The 22,023-nt window shown below is 36.2% G+C and overlaps 1 protein-coding gene across 3 annotated transcripts in view; it reads right to left on the bottom strand.

Moving 5' to 3' along the window:
* LOC110386795 (mucin-2) overlaps positions 1–22,023 on the bottom strand; it is an 86,291-nt gene that overhangs the window by 17,153 nt on the left and 47,115 nt on the right. For all 3 annotated transcript variants that reach the window (XM_062672008.1, XM_062672007.1, XM_062672006.1), the window contains exon 2: positions 3,849–3,901. In XM_062672008.1, coding sequence (XP_062527992.1) covers positions 3,849–3,881 — 33 coding nt within the window. In that variant the 5' untranslated portion in view covers positions 3,882–3,901. The remainder of the gene's footprint in view (positions 1–3,848; positions 3,902–22,023) is intronic.

The following is a 22,023-nucleotide window of genomic DNA, read 5'->3' on the forward strand; positions in this document are numbered from 1 at the left end:
TAGTGTTTTCTGAAAATTTGCAAAATCCTTCATTAAAAATAAATTATAGGATAGGTAGTATGTTACTGCCATCTACAGTAGCAATGAGTAACTAATCCAAGCGAAGCCATCTAGTGGCTCACGCCCGTAAGGATTTTTGTTGAGTACGGTACTCAAGTTACCTTTCTAGTACTAGTTTATAATGTGTATTATCTGTTTCAGCCCACTGAGTTTCTCGCCGGATCTTCTTAGTGGGTCGCGTTTCCGATCCGGTGGTAGATTCTGCGAAGCACTGCTCTTGCTAGGGTCAGTGTTAGCAACTCTCCGGTTTGAGCCCCGTGAGCTCACCTACAAACGTTAGGGTGAAGCTGAAATAGCCTCTCAAGGCTATCAGCATAGGTAGGGAAAAATAAAAAAAATCTATGTTGCACCCCACCTGATGGAGGGAGATAGAACACCCTGGCCCCAGAACGATGTCAAAGGCAGAGCCATATCGGTGTCTACCTCAGGACTACATTATTATTTTTGAAATTCCATCCGAGAATTAAAATTAAAATTAAACTCAATTTTTTGAAGAAGCAAGTTACCAAAATAACGAATAGGTACCTATTGTGGGCATTTGTGGGGGAAGGGAGGAACATAAAATGCATGACGTTCAAGAAAGCCAGAACCGCAATCTCTGGTACGGCACCATCAATTTCAATTTTTTACGCTTTAGAATCATGGAGGATATAATAATATGTACCTATACCATAGAGTTAGTTTAACTCCATGACCTATACCTACTTAATAACGACCACATTAATTGAATTTAATTGAAAATGTTGTTATCACCAATTTCTATTTTATTTTAATTATTTTGCAGCTGAGGACAAAAAAAGGATAAATAAGTTCTGTCTATAATATAGTAATATTATTTCGCATTTTAGTCAGTAGCGCAGTCGGGATTTTTATTTTATTTTCTTTTATGTGAGTCGTCTATTATCAAAGGTGGCAATCTGTGCATTTGGACAAAAAATTTTTATTGATATGTCAATACAGATTTATTTGAATATAATCGTCTCCTTCAAAGAATACGGTTCAAAACCTGCATTAAATAAAGGTTAATAGTTAACCTGTTATTTATCTAAGATGTCGTTCCGAAGAGTTTTGTGACTGCCAATGGAATACAAAGTCAATAATTCGTTTTTCTGATTTACCAATCATTGTCCAAAAGTCAGATTGCCGGCTTTGATAATAGTCGACTCATGTACATATTGTGTGTTGGTTCAATTTCTCGCATTGAAGCTTATGGAATATGTACATAATAATATATTGTTAGTTGAAATCAACTCTTGGTTCATTGTTCTCACTGGGCAAATGACATGAGTACCTACCTACTTTTTTAATCTTAAACAAGTTGGTTCTAATGATAGCGTTGTCTGCAGATATAGGTACGTAATAATAAAGCATTAGGTACAGGCAATAGGTGCATACCTACGGTAAGTAAATTATGTTTATTATGTCTCGAACTTGAATGATTCACTCTGTCGCTCGCGTATCACGATAGTCAGACAGATAAATTTGTCAGATAGGCGCTTATTGCTGATTTGCAGCCTATCAAATCATATTAGCGTGGTGCAATGTTCGTTCCCTGAGATCCGAATTAATTGTAATGTTATTTATCAGTGAGATCTCTAATTTATTGTTCAAAATACAAAACAATGTGCAACGTACCTATGTACCGCTCTCACGTTTGTTTCCTCATAATTTAAAAAAAGGTTGATGTTATGAAAACATTTTTGTTAGAATGTTGTTTTACAAGATGTTAATAAACGATTTAAATTTCAATATCTTTTCATGAATACGGCCACGACACGGTTGCCGTCAATGGTTGCCGTGCTGTTTATGTCTGAGCTATTATTAAACTTAGTAGTGATCCGTGTACCGGCTACCAAATAAAGCTAAACAGCTATTGATACCTTAAAATACAGACAGGCGTCAAGGTGACTAGCGCCGTTCATCTTTGTGATGAATTTGGGTTCCTATCACAGCTTCAAGTCCGCCATGAGTTTATCTACCCGTCAAAAGGAATTAAATAACCCAAATTTTTTTTATTGCCCTTGTAGGCAGATGAATACGGCCCACCTGATGGTGAATGGTTACCGTCGCCCATGGACTTCATCAATTCCAGGGGCAGAGCCATGCCGCTGGCTACCATTAAGTACTCTCCACAAGCCTCGTTTGAAGAAGGATATGTCATAGCACTCGGGAAACACCGTGGAGCGGAACTCATTCCAAAGCCGGATGGTACGGGGCAAAAAAGATCTCTGGAATCGCACTGTGGATGAACGCAGTGGCTCCAGGTAGTATGGATGGACTCTACTCTGGTGGCGGGCGGTGCGATGGTAAAAACAAGATGATGGTATCCTCAGAGCACTTAATCCAAATAAAACCTCATTAGAGCCTCTTTGGTCATTGGTTTGCAACTTCTTCAGTTTAATCCCCGAATAAAATGTCGTGGGAAAGTTTTATCTAGTAATTTCTTTAACTAGTTTCACAACTGAGACTCATATCTGAAATCTCGAGGTGGGCGACCACGCTGTAACTTGGGTGTCGATATCACTTAACATCACGTGGGCCGTGATGTCCTACACTAAGCAAGACCAATAAAAGAAAAACTTGATCACGCATCAGTCGTCAGCTGTTATCATCACGTTATCAATAATCAATTCAAAATAAACACATTACTTTTCTTATAGGTAAGAATGCTATTTGAGCGGTTTGATAAAATCTGTCCAGACGTAAGAGGAAACATTATTTTATATGAATATTCATAGATATTTGTTAATCTATTGTCTTATTTGAATAGTATTTACATTAGTCAATATGAAACGAGGTAAAATGCAAATTTCATAATTGTGCTCAGTAATCGATTTTAAAGAATAAAGTTTTTATACATTTTGATGTTGGCAACAGGGAATTCGTTGAAAATTTTAATGGGCATCTAATTGGCTGTTTGATCTTTAACCTTTCGTCAGTTAAATCACTTTACGCAGTAACTCTTTGTTACATTAACCTTTTAAAATAAGCGAGGTATGTTGTGCCAAATTACAAATCGTTTCTAATTTTCAACGTTTAGGACTGTAGTGTAACAATTGTAGTCAGTATTTCTATTTCCTAACCTCGGCAATTGGTTCACCTACAATATAACTTAAACTTCAACCTTAAATTAAAAGTGATGCTGAAATTCAATCCGTGGTTTATATGTTTTGCTACCTATATGGTTTGTCTGTACAACTATTTGGCGGGAACGCGATTAGAGAAATTGTGCAGTTTTGTTGATTTTGATAATTTAGCGTTTTTTTCAGATTTAAATGTGTAAATAACGGTTATTTATTAACTTTTTAGCATCTGTAAAAGGGCATGAATGTCGGAAAATGAAACAAAGATGGCGGACGTAACTTCTCAGGTTCTCTCAAAACGTGCACAAAAATAGTCTCCGTAATTTCATTTAATTTTATCCTAATTGATTAAAGTCTCAAATTAATCAGCTTCATATAATTTCGCTTTATATCATTACATAGTATGTGTTTAAATTGAAGATTTATATAAACTCGACACTGGCAGCAATGGCGGCGCGTGAAGCAAATTGCCATACTTGAATAAAGGAAGAGTAACCCATCGCGGTCTACAGTGTCTGAATTAGCGCTTATTCTATGTCTATTAAATAAAGCTAAACTTTTTAATGAAACTAGCCATCTGTCAGACGAAGACATCATATTACTATCAGAGAGACTTTTTTATTTGTCTGTCTCAAAAGATCTTAGCTGAACTCTATAACAAACAATGTCATTTATTAATGATTTATGTATTAAGTGGTTTATTACCTGCACGAGTGCAATCAGCGTCGCTATGCGCATGACAACCGCTTCATGGGGACCTGGGAAAGATAAAAAAAAGGTTTATAAAAAAAAAGGTTTTTAAAAAGGTTTCGAGCGGGGGCCAGGGAGGCGGATTTCGCCCAAGCCCTGGCCCTCTAAGTGTTTCGGGTCCCCCTCATATGTCGGTCTGGGGACCGGCGAGGGGGACCTAAGAAGACGTCGTGCAAGCTGCTCTGCACGCGTTTTACGCAAGAGCATCCGGGTGATGGAAGGCCGGCTATCCTCGACCCACGCTGGTTCTGACCCAGCGGGGTATTCCGTAGGATAGCTCACTCTAACCGGCGCCATCTAGGCGGGCTCCGGATAGCCTGCCGACCGAGAGGGCTGGTGGTCGTGGCGCCGACGACCGCCAGTCCGGCGTCCCGAGGGGGAGGGTGATGGGAGAGATGTGCTCCGCACTAAACACTTCACTTTCCCCCCTTTGCCTTTTCATGTTCTGTCTCATGTGAGGTTTGGACGTTGGTTGTTGAGCGACAGGAGGTTTTAGTCGGTTCGACTCCGACATGCTCCGCCCGCCGTCCCCAGTGGAGGGCGGAAGTCCGGCGATTTCCTCCTGACAAAAAGGTTAGTTCATTGACTGCTCTGTCGGCAATTTTTAATTCTAAGTGTTGAATGTGGCTTAGAAACGCCCGATACAGGTACCATATTTGATGATAACATTCTGTTTTCTGCCAATGGCAAGTTAACGTATTTTTAAACATACATTTGACCTTTTGACTCCGTCGAACACCAATGCTGTAAGTTCACGGTCCACACCCGGAGATACCAAGTCAAAATGCGGAACTTATTTGTTCGTTAACTTATGATTTTTCAAGTGAATGAATCTTGACATGTATTTATGATAATAATTTATTTTACATGTAAACAATTTGAATGTTATGTTTTGTTTATATTATTTCTTCTTAATTGCGCAGAGAAATAATAATAACGTACAATTTCAATGTTATTTAGAAAAGGCGAGTTAATTTTTGTTTTTCCTTGAGAATTATTTATACTTACATACGATATAAATGTAACAGATATTACATACTAATTCTTATATTGTTCTTTAAAGAAACCAAGAAGGGTGTAAGCAAGCCATTCATTTTTTAAAAAATAGCGACGTTTATTTTACTAAACAGGGTTGACCGCAACCTTAACGCCTATAACGTCATTTGAGCGTAAATAGAAGACGAGTAAACCATAGATAGACTATACGCTAATGCACATATTACATCGTCCGGTTTGATCGGTGAAGCTTGAAACTATAATAATTATGTTAGGATTATTCGAATTTATTTAGTGACTTACACATAAATCATAATTTATTCACATAAATATTGATTGAATGATGATCGTTTTAGTTTAATTGAGATCTATCATAAATAGTTTTTAGATTGATTATTTTTTTATTATAGTTAGTTTACATTTTTTTATTTACAAAATAATTATAAACGTTTCTGATCCAACGGGCCCAAGACAAGGTTTTGTTTGCGTTATGAACTCTGCAAGTATGTTAGAGCACATACCAGAAGTGTGCAACAAAAACAGTGTTTGGTTTTCAGCCTTTCAAGGCTACTTGGTCTGAGCGATATTTTGGTTAATACGCGACATTTATCATTGTATTTAAGAGGTCTCTTTTACTTAATATTAGCTCAACAATTCGATGTTTTAAATTGAACTTCAAATAAGCTTTCAAATAATAGCTGAAGAAGTTTTTTTTTGTTATGATATTTTTTCCAAATTTTAAACTGCAAATGGTTCTCTTGTAAAGTTTTAAAAATGTCTCTTAAACCAATTAGCTTTTTTCCCCTGCCAATATACTTCGAGCGGAATTCGAAATCGGACCCCCGGTGCTGTATTTACATCATGGTCATCATGTGACACACACGCTACATTATCATGAGAATTTAACAACTAATTCACGGTAGGTACTACATTATTGTAAAGATGATTTAACTTACTGGTGGTAGGACCTCTTGTGTGTCCGCGTGGGCAGGTCTGACGGTAGGTGAAGCAGTAATGCGTTTCGGTTTGAAGGGCGAGGCAGCCGTTGTAATTATACTTGAGACCTCAGAACTTATATCTCAAGGTGGGTGGCACATTTACGTTATAGATGTCTATGGGCTCCAGTAACCACTTAACAACAGGTGGGCTGTGAGCTCGTGCACCCATTAAAGCAATAAAAAAATAAAAACACGCTTAGTATGTGAATTTAACAGCAAATTCACGGTTGGAAGCCCATTATTGTATAGATGATTAAAATAAGTTAAATGTCCGCTTCTGTTGTACAATTGATTCGTATGTGATGTAATGGCGGCGGGATGGCCGAACCAGTCGGACCGGTCAGGACACAGACCCTGACACACTAACAAATGAACCGATTTTACGGTACAAGCAGTGAGATATCAAGACCTTCAAAAGGTATTAAGCCACCGAACCCGCCAAGTTTTGCCGTGTAGCTGTCGTGTGTTCTATGATGTTTTTTTTATTCCTACCTAAACTGATGGTCTTGAGAGACCATATCAGCGTCACCGAGCGAGTAGGTCACGGGGTTAAAACCTGACGTTGTTGCTAACACGAACCCTAGCAAGAGCCGTGCTTCGCAGAATCTACCACCGAATCGGAAACGCGACCCACTGAAAAGATCCGGCGAGAAACTCAGTGGGCTGTGTCTGAGGGTTAGTTTACTCGTCGAGCCCTTCATCGCAAGTGACGGGTTCGACGAGGACGATGACCGGTGCTTGAGGTACCTAAAAGCACCGTTAGTGGATCGGGAGGATCCGAAATGACGTGTTTGGGGCGACGTTGACTGCTTTCCATTCTTATTTAACATTATTAACGTCAGAACATAGAGGTAATGAGAAAAAACTTAATTAAATATTCTTAAGCCCATAAATATAGTTTTACCCAACATATCACCTTACAACGTTAGCATAATTAATGAGTATACTTAATATCGATCTGACGTGAGAGAATTCAATGGTCTCATACTGTTACAATGAGAATTGCAAAAAGCATTTGCATTGTCGCGTAAATCAGATTAATCTTCGTGGCGTTTCGTATGTAGATTTACCTGATTCACATACTCGGGTGATTGGATGTGGTCGAGAATTCGGACGGTTGCGCGCGAATATTCAAATATTAAAAAATGTAGGTGAAGTAATTGCGAGGTGAAAGCTTTTGCGTTTCTTGTGTGAATCTTATACCTTTAAACGAGCAATTCTTGTATCTCGGAAATATAATCTGAATCTCGGAAACGGCTCCAACGATTTTCATAAAATTTAGTATACAGGGGATTTCGGGGGCGATAAATCGATCTAGCTACGATTTATTTTCAGAAAATGTTGTTTTATTCGTGTTTTCAATAATCAACTTTATCGATAATCAACTTTATGACTCTTCCCGACATCTATTGGCGAATAATAATACTATTTTTCTTAATTGAGGGCAACTAACCGCTTTAAAGACACAACAAGATGGCGTTATCAAAAAAAAAACCCCGAGCAAAGCTCGGTCATCATCTAGCATTTTAAAAGCGCCCTGACGCGCGTTTTCGAAACCATAAGTCTTGAATACCAATAACATGTACGTAGCGTCCATTGAGGCGTCACAGTGAAGTGCAAGTTAAGCATTTATGAATTTCTTTTCACGAAAAAACATTTAGAAAACAAAATACAGTAAAAGCTCCTAATTCGCGATTCCTTCATTGGCGTTTTCACTATTCGCGGATGCGTTTCAGTTTGAAGGGTGGGGCAGCCGTTGTAACTATACTGAGATATTAGAACTTATATCTCGAGGTGGGTGGCGCATTTACGTCGTAGATGTCCATGGGCTCCAGTAACCACTTAGCACCAGGTGGGCTGTGATCTCGTCCACTAATCTAAGCAATAAATAAAAAAAAAGATTAAAAAAATGTGACCAAATTCCTATATTCGCGGCTAAAGATTTATTTATTTGCGAATCTAATTGGTACATCGGTAGATACACATTGATAGATTCTTTTCGTCACGTAGTATCTGGCTGAGGGATAAGCCTTCCCCTCGTTGTCTTCTTCTCATTGTCAAGCTGTTAAATCTTTGAATTCGTTATCAACGTAGTCCTCCCAGGCAGGCAAAGGCTTGGCTTTGCTCTTGGCATTTCTTACTTCCATCATCAACCACCATTGGGATACATAGGAAACTTCCTATTCAAAGCACCAAGTCAGGCCGTCGTACCTATTCCTGTCGCGAAGCAATCGTAAGAGTCACGCAGTTACTCCAAGCTGGTTCCTCGTTTATTGATGGTGTAGTTATTGATCTTGGTTATTATACCACGACTTTTGGGTTTGAGTACTGTTGATTTCCCATGACCCAGTAACAAACATAAGAACTCGTGTTCGAGTCCCGCTGATTTTCCGTAATCGAGTAACAAACGTACAAACTTCCTTCTTTAATATATAGATGGTATTTAAAAATAAAAATATTGGGTAAATTTGTTTCTTAAGCGGCAATATCCTTAAACAGCGTAATGGCATATCCAAAACGAATACGAACACAAAGCCGATAATAATCATCATTAACATCGTTCCCAACAATAAATCTGAATTCGTAACGTCTGAATTTTTAAGTATATTCGTATCGACTCATCATATCGCATTCGGTATCGATACGATACTCGATTGAACGTTATGTAAGTGTTATTTATTATCGATTTATTGCTTTGCACGACCGTTTTGAGGTTCGTGCCTAAAGGTTTTTTTTGGACGATTATTAAACCAATTTAAGTTGGTTTAATCATATACCGGAGCATCAATGGAAATAGCTGTGACATATTAGATTGGAAATATCAGATAAATTACCTGCGCTGCGATCGTAATTGTTTATGGGTAGACTTGTTATTGACTCGTTCAATAGACAATGACTTATGTCCAGTGTCAGTAAATCTGTGGATGACGTGTGACATTTGAAGAGTAAGTCTTGTAGTTTTTTGCCTAAGTTTGCCGCTAGGGGCGCTATTACTGAAGTACGTTAAAAAGCTCGCACTAAGCACAAGGGTGGCGATAATTAAGAATAGATGATTCATAATGGCCCCGCAACTTGTAAGGTGTGCGTAGGTTATCCGATATTATATTAACTGACCAGACCTAATATACTGAGGACAGTCCATTAAATTGAATTTGACATTTCTCACTATGCAGTGATTTTGTACGCACGTGCAAATGATCGAAAAACATCACAACGGGCTTAATTTTCTGAGCGTCGACTTCACATTATACTGCATTGTAAGATTAAATGCATCTCTGAAAAAGCGCTCGATAAATTCGAAGTTAGACTTTCAAGTGACATAGTTGAAAATGTCGCATGTTCACAGCGACATTGCGATGCGTCCTCTCCGTGTCCGTTTAATGCCACAAATCCAAAAGGACAGTGATTGTTTACTAGCGGTTATTTCAGAATCACAATTTGTATTGACTTACTAAACTTCGAATTCGTATATTAAAAAAAAACAAATAATGCATTGAATGATCATTTTTATCTTCATCATCAAAATAGTCAGATTCGAAGACCTTCATGACATCTAGTGAAACTTGACTTTTTTCAACCTGTTTTTAGCAAGGCGGTTTTATTGAGCGACTTGGGATGCAAGGCAGCTTAATTTGTACCAGAAAAAAAGCTTTCATTCGTGACAATCGATTGTTACAGAAAAATGTAAGTATAGATAAAAGTTTTTTTTTTAATTAAATAGTAATATAAATTAAAAGGTACACAAGCTAATAATGTTATTAGCACGAAATTAACTCTTTCTGTCAGTTACGTTTTGATACCTATTCTATTAAATTGATTTAGACCAGAATTGGTATGTAAGCCGTTTTCATTTTGAGAAAGAGTACAGATTAATTCATATTCCATTGCTGAGTACAGATCTGCGATATAAAGCCGTGGCTGCACAGACGGAAGCTGTGGTCGAAAAGTTTATTTAGAATTAGATTTCTTTGAATAATCGATATTAATATTATAATTCATAGATCGATAAGAAACAGACATCGATTTTTTGGTTAAAGAGTTTACCGTACCGAAACTCTATAAACGATTATAATAAAATCGATAAAACGTCTCTTGCGGACAGTAAACAATGTCCCTGGCATTGCTATATCAACGGGTGCGGTCTTTTACTCATCTGCCTTCGAAGACCACTTATTTTAAGCCGTTTAAGCGTTTTCGTAACATCGATTTCGTGTGGAACTACAAGATGTAGGTACGTTTGTTTCGCAATACTTAAGGCTACAGAGCTTCGGCCGTCTGAAGCAACAGACATATTAATCGTGGTGTCTTGTCGGCTTTTGTTCTGCTATTCAAGTAATTTCGTCTGCTATTTAACTTAGCTTTATCTGTTTAACACGAAATTAAGTATCTAAAACCGAATTTATCTTATTTGTTTTTATGTTTTTGAAGATTTAACGAAAAGGGTTTTCTATAAATAATCTGTATACTTAATATATAAATCTACAGTGGTTTTTGCGGATGTTCCGTTATAACTACTGAACCCTGCTTCCGATTGACTTGAAACTTGGTATCCATGTAGAAAATTTATGTACGTAATGGATAGGCTAACATTTATATTAGTGTTAGACTGCCTACACCAGTTGCCGGGGCGTTAATGATGAGAATCTTTGTGGGGCTGAGAAATAATAATGTTAATTTTAAATGCCCAGCGAAGCGGTCGGGTAGAGCTAATTAATTGATGAAAATGACGTTACAAATTGTCACGTCACTAAAACTTTTCATTTAGTCGCATTCGAAGACACAGATTAGTGATGCATCCATTTTTAAATACACGAAAAAAAAAACGTAAAAACAACATAATTATACTGAAATAAAGTTGCTTTTACCTTAATAATTTATCGAGTAGTTAAATAGTTAAGTGTTAGGCACTTAAGCGCTTAACCAAGTGTGAGAACTGTATGCAACCCGGTAATTATGAGAAGCGAATAACACATCCAACATTAACGTCCAATTGCTTCAGAGAAATATTCAGTATTCTTCAAAGCGTTCGTTGCACAGTTAAATTTCACAATTTCAAGGGGTCAAGCAATAAATCCATAGGTTCTATAATTATAGGTCTCGCGGACCTGACGTGCTCATTTGCTGAATGATTTGACTCATCTTACATAATAAGTTGGTCACGATATGTTTTTGTTTTGTTTTCATTTGCGAAATATTTAACAGTTGATTATTACTGTTGATTATCATATTTTACTAGACGATGACCGATTTTTTTTTTTGATAACGCCATCTTGTTGTGTCTTTAAAGCGGTTAGTTGCCCTCAATTAAGAAAAATAGTATTATTATTCGCCAATAGATGTCGGGAAGAGTTGATTATTGAAAACACGAATAAAACAACATTTTCTGAAAATAAATCGTAGCTAGATCGATTTATCGCCCCCGAAATCCCCTGTATACTAAATTTTATGAAAATCGTTGGAGCCGTTTCCGAGATTCAGATTATATTATAAGTATATATTAATATATAAGAATTGCTCGTTTAAAGGTATAAGATAAGATAAGATAAGATATTGTGATAATAGTATAGATATATATGGAGGGGTGAAAGGTTATTTTGGTTTAAGCGATATTTTTGCAACTTTACAGGAGAGCCATTTATAGATTATTACTGGTGGTAGGACCTCTTGTGAGTCCGCACGGGTAGGTACCACCACCCCGCCTATTTCTGCCATGAAGCAGTAATGCGTTTCGGTTTGAAGGGCGGGGCAGCCGTTGTAACTATACTTGAGACCTTAGAACTTATATTTCAAGGTGGGTGGCGCATTTACGTTGTAGATGTCTATGGGCTCCAGTAACCACTTGACACAAGGTGGGCTGTGAGCTCGTCCACCCATCTAAGCAATAAAAAAAAAGTCACAACACTGGGTCAGCTGTGAGCTATGAACATTATTTAAAATAAGCCTGTACCCCGAAAAAATCAAAACAATTACATAGGTTTAAGTTATTTTTCTTAAATGAAATATAGAATTTTCTAGAACATTCTTTCAAATTTCGTTGATAACGTTTGATTACCTCAAGACTTGTAAACACGAATATCGCTCAAAACTAAATCTAATCAATCACAAAGTTATTACTACATTTACAATAACAACAAACTATTTGATAATTATATTACCAAATAGCTTAAAATTCATTCGCGGAGTTCGTGTAATGAGTCGATCGCATGACCATTAACGGTTACGTAAGCAAAAATCTGTTGAGAATCTTAAATTTGTCGGGTCTTGAACTTTGACAAAAGTATGTGGCACGGTTTCGTGCATCGGTTAGATTTAATATAGGATAGCCACGATTAGAAAATGTTATCGTGATGAAACTTTCGAACTAGCAGAGGACTTGTAGATCTTTAACTGATTTTTGGAACTAACGGCAAAGAAATGTTCTTCCAGCGAGCGAGTGAAATTGCTCAGTAGACCGACGGGCCATTTTTTTTCCCTACCTAACTGAGAGTCTTGAGAGACTATACCAGCGTAACCTTAACTAGTAGGTGAGCTAACGGGGCTCCCAGCCTGACGACGTTCCTAACACGAACCCTAGCAAGAGCCGTGCTTCGCAGAATCTACTACCGGATCGGAAATGAGACCCACTGCGAAGATCCGGCGAGAAACTCAGTGGACTGTATCTGAGGGGGTGGTCCATTTGTTCGGAACTTGTATATATGAAAGTTACTTTGGAAATGTCGTTAGCGCGATTCAGGAAGCTGTCAAATATTTTGTATTATATCACAGCCACCGCCGCGTGATTGTCTAATTTTTGGCTGTTCTTCAACAGATAAAGGTCGAAGATACCGGGCTACTCCAATCCCTATACTTCTACGACGACTTCAATCTATTTTGACTATTAAATTATCGAAATTGTAGCCTAAATCACATTACCGCTACGACTAATGCTAAGCGTAGGTTTCACCTGAATTCCATTGCGTGATTAGAAAGAACGACCAAGCAAAGGGTTTTTGTGTCTTATATTATTTTAAATCCTAGATAGTTCTTGAATTAGTAGTTCTTGAATACGATGGCCAATCATTATAGATATAAGAAAAATAATTATAAACCTAGTTGATAGATTAATAGGAAAAGAAAAAATATAATCTAAGTAAATACCGTGCTGTAAAGAGTTTGAATTGACCATTTTGGATTCGAAGTTTTACCTGTAACAACAAACGTAAAAAATTAGTAAACAAAGTAACATTAGTTCTATGATTATAAAAATATAATAACATTACTTAGAATTTAATTACACGAATAGAAAACAAATCTGCCAATTAATATAAGTTCAAACGAAACTATTTTGCAATATACCTACTGAACGGATTTGCGAGAATAGGATATCTTAAAACCTTCAGGGCTACTAAGCGAAAATCACAAAAATAAACACAGTGCTGTTTTATCGTTAAAAATCTATTATTTTAAAACAACACAATAAAAACTTATGTCTATTTTATTAAGTTGTAAATATATTAGTAAAAAACAGAAAATCATAATGTTCAAATCACGTATACAAATATATTATATATAGACGCTTATTATCGATGTTACGGTATTAAACAAAGCGTTGCTGCATCATGGAATATTAATTACACGTTTAAGAGTCACATTGTTCGGAATTGAGATAATTTTTGTATTTACTTTGTACTTTTAAATGTTTTTTTTTCTTTTTCACCCTTCTGAGTTGTGTCAACTTGTTGCATTGAACCTCAGAAAAATAATAATATTTAATGACGCTTGAGAAAACTTCGATTCATTTTTTGAATAAATTCAAAATGGCGGACGATACATTTAACTTGTCATTGGTAAAACTGTTTTTCTATATTATTGTTTATCTGTTATTTCAAAGATTTATAATCTAAAGAGAACTTGTAAATTTACTATATTTTGTTTTTGTAAACGCACAAGACGTTTCTGATGGATTTATTTTTCAATTATAAGATGTTTTCGAGCACGTATACCGCAACCTTTGAACAAAATTCCAGGTCACGACAAGACGATACTTAGTTAAAGATCATCCATTGAATTAGCTCATACGTTCACTTCTACTTATATTAACGTTGTTATACTTAGGTGCATATCTTAATTTATTAAGAGTAGGCTTTAATAAAAAATCGAACTCGATTTTTATTTAAACTAGTGGTCGCCCAGTGGTCGAAATTCGACCATAATTATTAATTTAAATTATAAGTTTGAATATTATTATGGTTCTATCGTTAAATACTTTATTACTTCTATGATCACAGATTTTGCGAAGGCTAAACTATGGACAAATAATATTAACGACAAAAAATATTAATCTATTCCCAATATGACCACACACTTTTACAATAAACAAAATAGTATATATGCGTGTGGGTGTTAAATACATGGTAGTGTGGGTAATGTTTTTTTCATTGATTTAATGTATTTTTATGCATAATTTAAAAATAATATAAGCATTCTGCACTCCTTTTCTATATTCTCTATAAGTGTGGGAAATTTCAGACTCTTCCGTCTGCGCAATTTTAGTAAAAAGGGGTACAAAGTTTTTGCTTCACGGATTAATATATAGATACAGGAAATTGACTTGACACTGGATTAAAATAAGAGCTGTTGCAATAAAATTGCAGATTTATTATTTTGATGAGCAAATAATGTTTTAATGAGCAATTTAAATACCGAATTTTGATCTCCAATCATTCCAATATTTGTAATAATTATGAAGTTGTAAGTACAGTCAAAACCGTTTACTGCGACATCGGTTAGAACAACATGCCGGTTATAATAACCTAGAACAAAGGAAGGTCCCGGCTGAATGCTATATGACCGCCTTAATAAAAATATTGCTTTAGACGACATTGCTTATAACGACATACCTCATAAAACGACCACATTTAACTAATATTTCGGAGAATTAGATCTGTTAGAACGACCGGCTAAGCTGTTTTGTAAACAATTTGAATAGGTATCCACATTTGTCTTCAATGGCTATTAAAATCAGGAAAGAAAACAATAGAATTTAGTTTAGAAACAAAACACGTGCATGCAGCAGAGTCAAAGCCCGCTTCTTCATATCTCTTCAGTTAGTTTGTTACTTATCTATATATACACAAGACGCACCAAAACTTTGTGGAGTTATTCGTGAAACTTTAAAAATGTCGCAAAGAAAAAGAAAACAAATTAATATTGAAGAAAAATCACGTATTATATCCAAGCTAGAGAGTGGAATTTCAAACAAAGACTTAGCAAAGGAATATGGTGTATCACACTCGACAATTTCAACCATTTGGAAAGAGCGATGACAATACGTTAATTAAAATCCAACGTGAATTATAAAATATCTATGCACAACAGAAGTATTCCAAACAGACCAAAATTACAGATTTTATGCTCACAGAAAAATAATAAGCATTGTACTTATGTGTAATAAACAAAATGTACATAGTTGAATAAATATATTTTTCCAATAATTCCCTATCGATTTGTTTGTACTAGCACGATACACATTAAACATCATCGGTTGTTACGACTATCGGTTTTTACGACTGAATCTGAGCAGTCCCTTCGATGTCGTTATAACAGATTTTGACTGTAATCTAATATAATATAATACGTATTTTAGTCAATCAATTTATAAAAATGTATTGTTAGGGGACCTGAAGTTGTTTTTTATAGATACAGATGGTCCTTACTCGACGTTCTTAAATTAATTTTTTTTTTGCTACATATGTCGGCGTGCTCACAGTTCACCTGGAGCTAAGTGGTTACTGGAGTCCATAGAAATCTACAATGTTAATGCGCCACCTACCTTGAGATATAAATTCTAAGGTCTCAAGCATAGTTACAACGGCTACCCCACCCTTCGAACCGAAACGCATTACTGCTTCACGGCAGAAATAGACGGGGTGGTGGTACCTACCCGTGCGGACAAGAGGTCCTACCACCAGTGTATCTGCTTTATTACTTGCCCCAATTTATTTAACCCAATTTATTAAAATTTTAAAAAGAGTTTTAATGTAATATTAATTCACACCGCTGCTATACCACACGCATTTAACGTATTCATCAGCTGTTGTCGTAATATTCCGAATTACGTACAGTGACCTTTTAGTTAATGCCGAATGTTCTCAACAAAGCAAAAATAGCGTTAGCGGGCATTAGTAATAATGAATGGCCGTGAGAATATAGACTTGGGTAAACCACCAAAAATAAGGCGTATATAAATGAAATGAAACAGTCCATTTTATAAGATACTAGCTGACCCGGCAGACTTCGTAGTGCCTCAATCGATAAATAAAAGATCTAAACTTTTGTATAAAATAAACTTAAAACAAACAAAAGGAATCCGTCCGACCGAGGAGACATTAAAGTATAAACAAAATTGTTATTTCGAGCATTTTCATATTTATCTACCTTTTAAACCTTCTCTGGACTTCCACAAATAATTCTAGACTAAAATTAGCCAAATTGGTCCAGCCGTTCTCGAGTTTTAGCGAGACTAACGAACAGCAATTCATTTTTATATATATGTATAGACTATCATAATCGAAATATAGTTAGTTAAGAAAAGAAGAAGAAACTTTTAAATCGTCACAAATAATGCAATGCTTAAGTATATAAGAAGAAAGTACCTGATATTAAAATAGGGTTTTCTATAAATAATCTATATACTTAATATATAAATCTACAGTGGTTTTTATGGATGTTCCGTTATAACAACTGAACCATGCATCCGATTGACTTGAAACTTGGTATCCATGTTGAACATACATGGATACCGCAAAATTATAATTTGTGTAACTACTGGTGGTAGGACCTCTTGTGAGTCCGCGCGGGTAGGTACCACCACTCTGCCTATTTCTGCCGTGAAGCAGTAATGCGTTTCGGTTTGAAGGGCAGCCATTGTAACTATACCGAGACCTTAGAACTTATATATCAAGGTGGGTGGCGCATGTACGTTGTAGATGTCTATGGACTCCAGTAACCACTTAACATAAGGTGGACTGTCAGTTCGTCCAAAAAAAAAGGCTTTTCTGTAAAGTTGCAAAAATGTAACTTTAACCAAATAGCTTTTCACTTATATTATAATTACATATACAATAATTGAAGTTCAAGTGTCCAAATACCTACGTGATAGTGTTTCACAACAATTAACATTTTCTTATTGAACATGTGAGAATTTAAAACACGACACGACACACAAGGATTTTATGAAACGAAACATTATTACTCAACGCTCCATTGTTTTAATTTAAGATGGCCATCTTGGGCGCCCTTGAACGCATCCAAAATTATATTACGCTTAATTATAATAATACGTAGTTACGATCCGCTTTTATTTCGATTTTGGCAATAATTCTGTGAAAAAATCTCATAGTTTAAATTCGAAATTATCTTGATCAATTCTCGCCAAATCCTGCGGTGCATACGAATGTAAAAATCTTTTTTTATTTTTTATTTTTTATTGCTAAGATGGTTGGACGAGCTCACAGCCCACCTGGTGTCAAGTGGTTACTGGAGCCCATAGACATCTATGACGTTAATGCGTCACCCACCTTGAGATATAAGTTCTAAGGTCTCAAGCATAGTTACAACGGCTGCCCCGCCCTTCAAACCGAAACGCATTACTGCTTCACGGCAGAAATAGGCAGGGGACCTCTTGTGAGTCAGCGCGGGTAGGTACCACCACCCTGCCTATTTCCGTATATATTACTAATGCCCGCTAACGCTATTTTTGCTTTGTTGAGAACATTCGGCATTAACTAAAAGGTCACTGTACGTAATTCGGAATATTACGACAACAGCTGATGAATACGTTAAATGCGTGTGGTACAGCAGCGGTGTGAATTAATATTACTTAAAAAAAACTCTTTTTAAAATTTTAATAAGTTGGGTTAAACGAATTGGGGCAAGTAATAAAGCAGATACACCAGTGGTAGGACCTCTTGTCCGCACGGGTAGGTGCCACCACCCCGCCTATTTCTGCCGTGAAGCAGTAATGCGTTTCGGTTTGAAGGCTGGGGTAGCCGTTTTAACTATACTGAAACCTTAGAACTTATATCTCAAGGTGGGTGGCGCATTTACGTGGTATATGTCTACGGGCTCCAGTAATCACTCAACACCAGCTGGACTTTGAGCTCGTTCACCCATCTAGCAATAAAAAAATTAATATAAAGTTCATAGTTTATAACCGCCCTCCTGTAATTTCACCATTATATTATAAGCAGAAAGGTAAAGAATCCCTATATCTTAATCATCCAACAACGGAATATAACACGAAATCAAACATATACATTTACCGTACATAATACGCGTTTTATATTCCAATTATATTATTTTATGATGTTAATTAGAATCCAATTTGATTGGCACATTATTAATGTTATTGACTCCCGACATAATTGGCTATTAATGAACCACGCCCTAAAAATTCATATGTCATTCAGTTAGAATCAGGACAGTTGAAGAATTCTTTTCACGTGTCTATTTCTTCAGTACTACAACATCAGTTCTCGACTTTATATATACAACAATGTAATATACTGGTAACTAGTTTAATTGGTCGAGGTCATCTCAGCGAATAAATGTCGTAACAGGTCATCCATATTACAGTCGATTTTCAATTCCGTGTTTTTAATCTATCTATCTATCTGTATATATAAAAATGAATTGCTGTTCGTTAGTCTCGCTAAAACTCGAGAACGGCTGGACCGATTTGGCTAATTTTGGTCTAAAATTATTTGTGGATGTCCGGAGAAGGTTTAAAAGGTAGATAAATATGAAACTGCTCGGAATTAAATAAAAATAACAATTTTGTTTTTCCTTTGATGTGTCCCCCGTCGGACGGATTCCTGTTGTTTGTTTTAAGTTTTTTTTATACAAAAGTTTCGATCTTTTATTTATCGATTGAGGCACTACGAAGTCTGCCGGGTCGGCTAGTATTTAATATTTAAATTGAAAGCAAGAAGATAATCGTCGCGAATTTCAATTTCAAAGCGCTTCATTTGTTAAAAGTCAAAGGTCGTAAGAATTCTGTTTGCGGTTTTGTATGTTAGTGAAGCAATGATTATGTGAACCATGCTTAAGTGGAATTGTGAATGAACTACCACATGCCAGTTACATTTGATTTTTTCCTGTTCTTTTAGCGTTAATTTACGTGGAATCGATTCGTTATTTGTGTCAAGATGGTATTAAAACATACGATTGATCGTAAAGTATTTTAGTTACGCATTAGCTTACAGTGTTGCCATGTACTAGCACACAAATACTTCTACGCTCTACATTTTTTGTGTATTTTCATATTACATATTTGTTTTGATGTGAAACATCTATAGCCGCACGTAAAACCGATTTCTGGCGTGGCGACGCGTCCCCACGCTATATGATGGTATATACATATATATACAGTCTATATGCAGTAGTGTGTACGGTGTGGCGACGCGTCGCCATGCGCAATCGACTGTGCGATTCTCTCCCACTCGATCCGGCGTTAAGCCATCTCTCTCGCTACACTGAGCTCGGATACCTATAGTGTATACTCCGTAGTGTATACAGTGTTGTTTACTACAGTACACATAACCTGTGTTTTACTTGAAAACAAATTATTTTTTCGCAATATTTTATTTTATCATTATGACATATTTAGTTCCTATCATAATCTGTTCTTTTCTGCATATTACTTTTACAAAATAATGTCGATGTTTCACATCTGCCAGGTGTCCCGTGACGGCTCACATTTTTTTTATTTTTATTAGTATTTCTTTGTTATAAATTTATTTTATTAGAGGATGCATTGGTTTCGTTTTGCCCTTGGCATTACTGAAGTCCATGAGCAACGGTAGTTCATTCCTATGGGGTGGGCCGTATGCTCATCTGCCTATAACGGTAATAAAAATTATGTACTTTCAATATTTGATGTATAATTTAAGTTGTGCATACTTTTGATTAGTATTCTGACACTTCATCTTTTCGTGAAAGGGATCAGTTGTTCTCAGTGGGTCGCGTTTCCGATCCGGTGGTAGATTCTGTCAAGCACTACTCTTGCTAGGGCTAGTGTTAGCAACGTCGTCAGGTTAGAGCCCCGTTAGCTCACATACTCGATCTGTGAATATAGTAATTCCCTTCGAGGTTACTAGAATTGGTAGGAAAAAAATATCATATACTGGGTGTTAGGAGATCGCGTCCGAAAACGATAGTACTAATGACACCTTTGATGATGGGACGGAAAAAAAATCGATCCTGATTTAAATGACACGATAGTTTTATAAAAAAAAAAAAACAGCAATGAAACGCAAAATCAAAAACAGCTGATGCTCGGGTCAAGGAACGCGCGGGCGCAGCGCGGCGCACATACGCGCGATCGTACCAATACTTATTTACAACATTTGTCTAAGTAATTCCATGATCAAAGGTGTTATTAGTACTATCGTCTGTCTTCGTTTTCGGAAGCGGTCTCCAAACACCCAGTATGTATGTATATACTCGTAATAAAATCCATGAAATACGTACCGATTAAAAACCATTACAAATTTGAAATAATAACAAAGTTGCCCTCCATTATGTCGAATATTGTTTAAATCGGCTTCTCAAATTATATTCAACGACCTAAATAGCAAATTACTTATTCGAAAATTATAATCAAATTAATATGAACACTATAAAGCTCATCTCAAAACGGTCCATTTTAGTAAATAACAGGACACGAATGAAGACCTTGACATTTTACGTTTCAAATTAACACAGAAATACTATTTAAATTTGAATTAATTACATTGAAATTTATATATCTTTAAAACATTTTTTTGCTAGCGTCGGGTCAGAGGCAAAAGTTGAACAATCCTTAGCGGATATTCTGTCGGTAACATTTGAAGTTTTATATCAGATAATTATATGGACTAGAGGTCCCGCAGTAGTCGAAATTCGACTATAATTAATTGGAACTGTAAGTTTGTACACTATTATGATTGTATTTTATACTTCTGTAATCAGAAATTTTGCCAAGACTACACTATAAAAAATATTAACAAAGACAACCAATATTTAATCTCAATTTGACAACAGACGTCAAGAACAAAAGTTTGACAATAAATAGTATGCATGCGTGTGTGCGTCAAATATATTATGGTATGTAGTGTGTGTAATGTTTTCTTTATTGATTTACTGTATCTTTTATGCATTATTTAAAAAAAAATTAGCATTGTGCACTCCTTCTCTATATTCTCTATAAGTGTGGAAAGTTTCATACTCCTCCGTCCGCGCAATTTTCGTAAAAAGGGATACAAAGTTTTTGCTTCACGTATTAATATATAGATTATTTACTGTTTAATATCGCGTTTTTATATTTTATTATTTGCCACGTTACGTATACTTTACAGAACATCCGGGGCCATGAAAATTGTAAAAGTTGTATATACAATTTGTGGCGAAAATCTAAGAAAATACTAAGTAGACATTTTGTTAATGCCTAGACGATACTTCGTCAGAATGAGTTGAGAATGTAAAAAAAATTGACTTGAGAACATCAGGTCTTTTTTTATTGCCTTTGTAGGCGGACGAGCGTACGGCCCACCTGATGGTGAGTAGTTACTGTCGCCCATGGACTTCAACAATGCCAGGGGCAGAGCCAAGCCGCTGCCTCCTGTGAAGTACTCTCCGCAAGCCTCGTTTGAAGAAGGACATGTCATAGAGGCTATCAGCATAGGTAGGAAATCGATAAGATAACAGAAGTATGTACAGCGGTAGAAGCTAACAAATGCGAGCTTACAGCGTGCCCTACGAAAAGCAAAAACAATTTTACAAATTACAATGATTGCGCGAACCTTTGCTTAGTTCCGCAATTGTTTCCGGCATGCGTCTATTGGTTAGCTCGTTTGGTAATTGGGAACGGAGAAGGCCTTATAATAATATCACGACTGAAATCGAATGTTTCCGATTCTGTAGGATCTTCGAATGGTTTTATTGGTTTAGTGTCGAAAGGTCACGACCCTCAGCACTGAGGATCACGATGCAAGAAGGAGTATCGGATAAATATCTTTAAACGAAATTTCGATTGAGATTTTACACAATTGCGAAATGAGCTAAATAGTTAATTGACGACAATTAAAATGTAACTAGATGATGACCGATGGCAGAGA

Source organism: Bombyx mori, chromosome 14 (assembly GCF_030269925.1).
Source record: "Bombyx mori chromosome 14, ASM3026992v2".
NCBI lineage: Eukaryota > Metazoa > Arthropoda > Insecta > Lepidoptera > Bombycidae > Bombyx > Bombyx mori.